The 9,428-nt window shown below is 44.3% G+C and overlaps 1 protein-coding gene across 1 annotated transcript in view; it reads left to right on the top strand.

Annotated features, from left to right (window-relative positions):
* Nucleotides 1–9,428, top strand: part of LOC103777064 (ras GTPase-activating protein nGAP-like) — a gene marked incomplete at its 3' end in the record, with an annotated part of 62,331 nt that overhangs the window by 36,583 nt on the left and 16,320 nt on the right. Inside the window, 1 exon segment of the mRNA XM_008944605.1 lies at nt 107–216. Coding sequence (XP_008942853.1) covers nt 107–216 — 110 coding nt within the window.

Genomic DNA, 9,428 nt, shown 5'->3' with positions numbered 1-9,428 from the left:
TTTTTGAGCAGGAATCACTGCTGAGTTTGGACTTGGTGACAGCACATTGATTGATTTATTACTGGCATTGGCATCCACTTTTCACTTCTGCAACTTCTCATTTCAGGGCTTCTTCAGTAAACGTCTGAAAGGGTCCATCAAGAGGACGAAGAGTCAGTCAAAGCTGGACAGGAACACAAGCTTCCGTCTCCCATCTCTCCGCAATGCCGATGACAGGTAAGGTTCAGTGTGTCTCCCAAAACAACCTCTCCTCATCCAAAGGCACTTTGCAAAATCTACATGCAGCATGCGTCTGCACCTGCAGAACTCGAGAAGAGAAGGTTTGGGTTTTTTTTTAAACTGGCAGATGGGCAGATTTTGGGGCTGACTCTGTGCTAGGAGTTATTTGGTATACACTGTACTGCTGACAGAGGACTGGAAACTTTTACTCTCTTAATAGCTGATGAATAGTTCCTGTTAAGCACATGGATGCAAATACCATTTTCTGCATGTGTTTCAAGGAAGCTGCAGACTTTAAATTTCATGATGCAAAACAGTCTTGCCTTGGTGCATGCAGTGTTTGCCTGCAGGTGGTGGCGGTGGCACGGGGCGGTGCAGAGGGGTTCAGCCAGAGCTGGCAGAGCCCAGAGGTGTGCGGCGTGGTGCGGGTGCATCCTCCTCACCCTTGCTTGTGGCAGTTGGTTCTAGAGTTACTGCAGTGTTACTGTGGTCAACAGACTGTCTGTTTCTCACAGAAGTGGAAAACTTGGTGACTTCTGACCATCTTGATGCTCAATTTGGTATATTCTTGCTTGTTTAGTTTTGGGCTGGCAATTCAGGCTGGGAATGAATTGTATATGAGGGAAGCAAAAGCTCTCGCATTTTTTCCTAACCATTTGCAGAGTCTCTTGATTGTTTTTATTAAACATTAGTCTGTGTTATGTTCCACAGTAGCCCAGCAGGAGGACTAAATTGAGTGAAAAATAGGTTGCCCTCTACTTAAGGCCACGGCAGGCTTCTGTGATTTTACAGTGTTTAGTACATTTTCCCCTTCTCTTTTAGCTGGGTTGAATTCATTAGTTGTGTCGGTCATGCTGTGCTGCCTCAATCAACAGTGCTGTCTTCTCCCTCTGAAAGGCAGCACCGTAAAATCATGGGGAACACAAGGCTTCAGGTGTTAGAGGTCTGGTTAACTTCACAAGTTACAAAAAAAACTGCTGCTGCTTACTAAACGTGCCTAATGACAGTGATGATGTTGCTCCTATAGTCATACTAATGTCCACCCAGATTGTTTTGAGTTTTATTATAAATCGCTATTTTGAGGCAGTTGCAACGTGGCTATAAAAAGCGACTCAGAGAGCTTAAGCGTGTTAAAGACTGCTGCCATGTGATTAAGTACCTGTTATTTTTACCGTTGTTTGTAACCAGCTTTGCTTCAACTTTCATGTTGCAAAATTCTCTTTGCCGCAAATAATATATTTAACTTTCCCTAGCTTGGTACTCGTGCTGAATGTGGACTGATGATACTTCCTTTTGCAGTGTAAGGGAAATGCTGTCACTCTCAGAAAGCCAGTAAATTTAGCTGTAATTAATCCCTACAACTTTGGTTTAAGACACGATATTATACACAGCAAAGCTACCTTCTCTTTAAAACCGGATCCCCCTCAACTCCCTGCCAGGGTGGGCAGGAATTGTCAACTAGACTTGAATGAAATGTGGATTTTTCTTTGATAGCTTGGAAACCATAAAATCCATCACATGCAGTGTTGGCATAAAGCATAGCTGGTCTGTTCTGTCAGTGCTCTTAAGGCTCTTTGGCATGGATTTAAAAAGGAGGATCCAGGAGCAAATAAACTGAGAAGTTCCAGTGGCAGAGTCCACACAGAGGTTTGAGGGACAGAGCCCTGGATAGCCAGGCATATGCAGGATGTTAGACAGGGACAAGATGATGATTGCTCTTCGCTTTTCATCTGGTCACCCTCTTCCCTTGGCCTTCTAAACTAGCCTTAGAGCAATGCATCTTGCATCTGTAGAGCAGGAGATGGGACAGTTTATTTGGGGAGCTTTGGGACTTGATACAATGATTTGCTACTAATGGAACAAAGCATTTTTTTATACCAGTCTATGTTGTCTTTCTCCTTTCAGGGATACATGTGCCAAAGTGGGCCGAGGGCACAGTTTGGAGGCAAGGGAGATTAGCTGAGCTGTGGGGAAAGCAAGCGGAGATTAAGTTTGTTTGGAGATAAATCTTTGCACAAAAGAGTAGTGCTGTTCAAGAGCATGAGCCTTGCCTCAAGCTCTGTTTGCAGCCTCGTGCTGCAGGTGAGGGTCACAAATTGCTAAGTTCCTCTTGGAAGGAGAGCGTAACAGCGCTACTCAACCTTGTAGTTACCTTTTGTTAGAAAGATGGGAGGTTTAATGGAGCTCGCTTTGCATTTGTCATCTGACCAGGCAGTGCACTGATTGAATATACCAACTTTGAAAGTTTATGGTTAGAGCTTTTTCTAATGGTATTTTATAAATAAAACCATAAAGGAAATCGAGTTCCACTCTAAAGTAAAGCTTGCCAATAATTTCGCCCTTCCCTCCCATATGTTTCGCTCTGTATTTAAGGGTGCCTGAAAAAAGCAATTGATGGGTAGAACAGCAGGAAAAACAACTCCAGCTATGTGGAAATGAAGCACTGAAGATGAGGAACAGATGAGTATACTGGGAGGAGATGGGGTGGAGGAAAGAGGGGGCTAGAAAGTTTAATTTCTGTTTAGAATTATGTTGTTGTTTGGGATTTTTTCCAATGGGACGAATCAAACACAACTGTTTCTGCCTGAAAGAAGATAACACATAGCAACTGACTCTTAATTCATGAGAAAGAATTGCTGTTCTGTCACCTTCTGCTCTTCCTGCTTTCTGTGTGGGTCTCAATCTGTTGCAGTAAAAACTTTCCTGTCCTACCCAGGTGAGTCAGCTCTTCCCATTTTAAGCAGTTGATGCTTGGTGATGTCATGGTTGTACAGGTTTGCAGGGCCAGGTTGACTGATAGCATCTACCTTTTCTTGCAAATACAAGAGCCTGCCTTCAAAGGCAGTATTATAAGTTAAAACCATGCAAGGATTAGGGGAAATAGAGGATGCTGTCATGTTGCTCTCTCATGCTTTTGAGGTGTTTGGGTCTTGTTTGGAAACAGGAGATGTTTATAGATATATACCTATAACATTCCGGAGTAAGGAAGATTAGTTATCCTGGTGCACATCAAGATTTGGGATACTGTAACACTGCATCCTGTGCCAGATGGTGGCAGAGGATGGGTGCTGTCTGTTCAGAGTCGATCTAAAATAGAAAGGATTCAGGAATGCTGGAGGAAGGAGTGATGGAGATAAGTTGCAGATTTTTTCATAATCAGATTTTCTGTTTCAGTGCAAAGCAGTTGGTCAACCTACTTTTTTCTGGCATTTAGCTTATTATCTGTGACTGAGTTAGTGGATGGGGAGAGGGGAGAGCTGTGGTACCCCTCAGAAATGAGAGCCCACCATAGGTCAGCCTGCAGGTGCACTGTAGAAATCTACCGCCTCTCAGCCTGTAACTTGCACCACTCCTATTACTCCAGGTTTAGGTTTGCTGGGGGATCTGTTATACATGAAAACTCATGGTTTATGTTCACAAGGCACTAATATGAGAAGACTTAGGCTCTGCTGGGCTGTGACCCACACCAGGTGTGAATGAAGCTCTTCAGACGTGTGGCCAGTTGGGCATCTCACCAGCTTCTCAGCAGCTCTCACCATGAGGCTATCTGGCACCATGTTCCCCTGTCACCTTTCACAACTTTCCTGTCCTGTTTCCCACTGCATTCTTTGAGCTATTCAACCTACACATTTGTTTTGAACAATTTCTCAGTGTCAGTAGTACAGAAAACATGTAAAAAAGCATAAGAAAAGACTTGAAGAAAATTACATTTGAAAGGAGAGACCAAATTAATATTTCCAGTTTGCAGGCAGGAATTTGAGAATATTTCCAAGTGAACTGATAGTTCTCGCCTTTTTTTTTATGGTGAGGGAGTGAAGATGGTTGAGACTGGCTGCATATGGTCTCAGCAACAGCAATAAAGCTCTGCAGACAGCTGGGAGGGTTTTGCCCTGTTGGGATTTACTGCCACGTGGGAATCCTCCTGCTTTACTAAAAGTCATTTTATGGCATTATCAGATAGTCATAGCGGAGCGCAGGATCCGTTGTGTGCTTGCTGGGAATGGGCTCTGGCAGGTTGCAGGGAAGCAGGTAGCCATGGCTCTGGGCTTCATGGTGAAACGGTACCGCTGCGCCAACGACAGCTTCTTCTACTTTCGGTAAGTTCTCGCTCCTCCCTCCTGGTTTCTTTGCAGTATGGAAGCAGCACAGATCATATGAATCACAGAAGCAAATCTTGCCGTGTTTTGCGTATTCATTCGTTCTAATTTAATGCTGTTTTTTTAAAAAAGGTGGGTGATTTTTAGGCTGGTTTAGACAGTGAGGATAAAAATCTGTGTTACACAACATGTTATTAAGGCTTGACTCACTTGGAGCTTCTATTCATTCAGCATATCTATCTGCGTACTGGAGTGTGGGGAAAGGGGAGGAGTGGTTTGTCTCCGGAGAGACGCCTCACTCCTGGTTTACTGAACATATTTCTTTCAGACAGTTTTTTCTCAATCCTCATGCAGTTGTTTGTTTTTCAATGAAATTTGCAGAAGGGCTCAGTGTTGAGCATGTTGTCACAAACCTTCACCTTTACTCTAGGCTGCTCTGTCCCACCTGCAACTCACTTGAGCCCTTTATAAAAACATACTCATTAATGGCTGATGCTTTTCTACAAACGTGAGGCTCCTCCACGCAGCATTCACCTATACGTGGCTTAGCAGTGAAATGAAACTGAATTGGTTAAATATCTCTGGTCCAGCAAAACAAAAGAATTCAGAATGTTAATAGCAGAGACCACGGTTACAGTAGAGCGAGGAGCACAGTACCACTGTGAAATTCTGCAGCCCTGTGAGGTGTCTCTTAGACAAGCTGTGATCTGTAGAGAGAGCAGGCAGGCAGGGAAGGGCTTTGCAAATCCAAGATGCAAACAGTGAGGCTTTCGCTAGGGCCTTGCAAGAAAAGACCTGAATCTCAATGGAGGGCTAAAGCAATATGCTCAGAAAAAGCCAGCATTTAATTGCAGCTGAGTAGAACTTGCATCTAAATAAGTTCCCTTAAATTTCTGAATTAAAATTAAAAAAAAAAAAAAAAATAGTGAAACTGGTTAGACTTGTAGAATTGTTGACCAAGTACTAGGAGGTGCTGCTAATTGGCAGCTGGAGAAGGAAGCGGGGTGTGGTGCCTGGCAAGGGAACACTCGGACGGACGGGGAAGGCCGGTGCTGCGGGTGATGGTGCTGGCGGCAGGGTCCCGTCCGGCAGGGCTGGGACCTTGAGTCGCAGCGCTGAGCAGAGAGCTCACTGCGCTACAGCCCAGGCTCTCTACGGTGCCTTTGCGAGTGGCTAAGTATTGAATTCAGCCTTCCAGTCTTGGGGAGTGTCTCTAAACACACGGGTCTTGTGCTGGAATTGTGTGAAGCATGCAGATGAACAGTTTCATGTAAGACCGGTGGAGATGAGGCTTTAGCTGGGTGCTCAGGCTGAACAAAACCTATTTTTCAGAGTTATTTGCCTTCCCGTCAGTTTGGTAAAGAAACAGATTATAGGTTTCTGTTCCTTGGCAGTACGTTTCTACACACTGATGTCCACAGGCTTGTTTTCCAAGCGATATAGTGCTCTCCCTGTTAAGCTCAGTAATTGAAAGTCTTTTGTGCTTTCTAGGTTGGCTTTTAAATAGGTCAAAATCAGCAGGAGAGCTTCATAACCAGAGCAATTAGGATTTTAACCCTTTATCCTACACGCCTTATAGACAGTAGAAGTCGGCTAATAGGCTGCTGCGTGCCATGGGCGGCCACTGAAAGCCAGAGCTTTCTGGTTCCCAGCTTTACAACCGAGATCTTCCTGTAGTGGAAAATTACTGAATTATAGTGTGCAAGGAGAGAGTGTCAGCTTGGGTTTGGGCCAGCAAGATGGTGTTGTTGAAGAGATCTTTTTCAGTAGCAGCCGCGTGCTGCTGCCAGGTCAGTGGTTTGGGGCATTGGCTTGGCTCTGACTTAGAAGGAAATTATGCAGCTCTGAAGACCAGTACTCCAAAACATGTGAAGAGAGGTGAGAAGTTTGAAATGTTCACTGACATGCTCTTCATCCACCTGCTTTTCCCATTGAAAAGAAATTGTGGAGGATGCCTGTGTGAGAATTGTTTGATGCTGTTGGTAACTCTTTGCTCTGAAATCATATGTTGTCCTTTGCCAATTTTTTTGTTGTGTGCAGAAGTAGGTAGAAAAAGTAGCATAGGAAAAAAAAAAGCTGATGATGGGAGGTTAATTGTAATTTAAAACAGGATTTGTGTTGTTAATGGAGCTGTTTAACAGAAACAGATTTGTACAAACAACCCTTCCCCCGCCTTTTGCATGTGCGACCTTCCTGTTTACAGTAATCTGCTTCTCCGGGATTACCTTCTCTCTTAACAGGGACTCTAGGCAACACTCATTTTATCAGTAGCTTCCTACCTAATGCAGGAAAGATCCTGTAAATCCAGCCCATTTGCTGGACACTGGGAAGTTAGTTAGTGGCATCGGTTTATTAACTGTGTCTCTGTGTGAAAGGGAAGCCAGCGAGCAATTTTCCATCATTGCTACTTACAGCTTCAGAATATCAGATGAGGCTTTAAAGCAGCAGAGAACTATTATTGCTGCATAATTATTGCCTATATTGATTGGGATGCTGCTGATTTAGGCACAAGCCACTGATTTGCTCTGCAGATCTATCAATAGATGAAATATATACCATGGTGCTTACAAATGCTTGTGCTTGTGTTTGTAAATGTGTGTGGTTGCATCTAGCCAGCAACGTTATGACATTGCCGTGGTGTTTATAGAAGACAAAGTGCCAATTCTAAGCCACTTAATCAGTTTATTGAGCCATTTTAAATATGGTGACTTTAAGGGACTGCTCAAACAGAGTAAAGTTCCTTTGCCCCACAACCCTGAGCCAACAGTAACCATGCTCCAGCTGATCTGCAACAAAATGGTCAAAGCTAAATAGTCATAAGAGCAATGAGGCAAAAAAGAAAGATTTAACTTGCAAGACAGTATGTGGAGGCATGGAGTACAATAACTGGGTGGAGCTGCCTTTGCTCCCACCCTGTCCGCAAATGCTGCTCGATGCATTCCTGGAAGATGCATCGCCCTCCCCTTCTGTCCTTCCCTGTCTCATTAAACTCACAGGAAAGGAAGAGGAGGGAATTCTTTCTTTCTGGAGAGGTCACCTTTGCCAGGTCTACGGAGCAGCCTCCCCGTGCATGCTGCCTCTCCCAGCTCCCCCTAATCTCCTTACCCGAGGCCACACCATGGCAACACGCACCCGGGAGCCTCCGTGTGTCACCCGCGGGGCCGGGTGGGAGCACTGCCAGCAAGGACAGAGGTTTCTTTACTGGTGCGGCTGTGACTCTTTTTTCTTGCCCCAGTGCATCTGCCTGGCATGATGCTCATCTGAAATTTGTCACCTAAGTCTCTAGCAAGAACTCCTCCTGGATATTTGGGCCTTTCCTCCTCTCCCAGCAGGACTTACTGTGTGAGAGGTAGCCCAGAGAACGAAGTTTGAAAGGAGAGGCTGCGACATGCGGCACCGCTATGATCTGGGGATGCACTAAGTGGCTGTGCAGTTGTTTCATGTAGGTGTGCTTGATTTGTCTTCCTCCAAGTGCAGCCTCTGCTTAAGTGGGATTTACAAAATTTCCTTTTCTTTCTTCTTTCTGTGGTAATTATTTTTCTTTCCCTCCTCTTCCTCCTCTTTGTGACCATTCCATACTTTCCTTCTCTGACAAGGAGCTGAGGTGGGAGGTGGCTGCAGGCTCTCAGCCAGCTCGCCTGCATCATGCACCAAAGTACTTTGTTAGGACTGGAATTGCTGAGTGTTTGGGATAGGGACAGAAGCCAAGTGACCTCAGCAGTGCTTTCTTGAGAGGAGAAATTAGAGAGGATTTTGCAGAGATGATATTGAAGTGGTGTATTGTGGTGTGTTTATTTTAGACTTGCCCTACCTTAACTGCAGCAAGTGTTCAATTATACATGGCTGAGGTTTTTGGTTTGCATTGGAGCAGCTGCTGCTGTAACCTGTTCTAACAAAGCGTGCACAGTGCAGCCAACGCGTTTGTACCAGCACTGCTGCTTTGCATTGGAAATCATGGTCTTTGTAATATCCCTCTGATGAAGGGGTTTTGCTGCCTGCACTCAGGTCATTCAGTATATTAAATGGGAACAAAGTTCTCCCTCGCTGTTTAATAAATCTTACCGTACATGAATCTGCTAGAATAGCATCAGCGTTTTGTTTTGTACAAAAGAGCAGTCAGATGAACTCTGCTACTCCCTTTACATGTATCCTTCCTGATACCCAAGTTTTTGTTGTTGAGCAGCCTTAGAAGTACTGAATACATCTTTTCCAAATGTGGGTTGTTTTTTTCTTTTACTTTCTGTTTCCCCATAGAATTGCTCAAGGGTAGGAGGAATTTGATTTTGCTAAGGTTACAAAATACAAGGATTTTTTTTCATGTAAGATACGTGAGGGAAGTATAGAAAAACTATTTTTCAAAGTTAAGGAAGCTGTTAGAGAGCTGTGCTTTTCACTCTTCCTTAAATACACTTTTTAAATATTTTCCATTTGATACTGAGCCTTGATACTGGAAACTGAATAAAAGAGGAAACACTGTGAGCACAAACACAGGTGAGAAAACAGAATTTCAGAGCATTGCTTTTCTCTGCATAATGTGTAGGCAGCTGATGCCTTCCTACTTCCACTTCTGTTTGCTGTGCTCAGTCACACTTGCTGGATGGGCAGCCGTATTCATGGACACACTTCCATGGATCACTGCCCAGGCACAGGGACCAGCATGAGCTTTCATATTGTGACAAAATCTAGACCTGCCAGGTAGGCAGCTCCTTTTCTGCTAAGCTGAGACTCGATGCTCTTCCTCTGTGGTTGTCGTCTGAGGCTTTGAGTTTCAGCTAGAGGAAAAATAAAATGTATGTGCACATAGTGTTTGCTTTTTGAAGTAGAAATGCTAGTTGTGCATAAAGTATGATGAGCCTTTATTGCAGAAGTTTATAGTCCTGGTGTCAGTTCAGAAGAAGGAGGAGCACAGGTGAAACCCCTGTCACCTATAAATGGAGCACATCTTACAGTGCTGTTTGTCTGCAGAACTCCCTACTGCGCACAAATGTCACCTTAAATCAAACTGGGAGAGGTCAGGAATTGTTGGAGTGCATCTTGTGATGCTGCTGTTACAAAATGCTACTCCATCTTGGAGGGAAGAGTATGTCTTGGAGAAGTACTCCAGATTGGGGG

Source organism: Merops nubicus, unplaced genomic scaffold (assembly GCF_000691845.1).
Source record: "Merops nubicus isolate BGI_N331 unplaced genomic scaffold, ASM69184v1 scaffold1020, whole genome shotgun sequence".
In the NCBI taxonomy this organism is placed as follows: Eukaryota; Metazoa; Chordata; class Aves; order Coraciiformes; family Meropidae; genus Merops; species Merops nubicus.
Note: the sequence above shows the minus strand (reverse complement) of the source record. Positions and strands in the feature narration are given on the sequence as shown.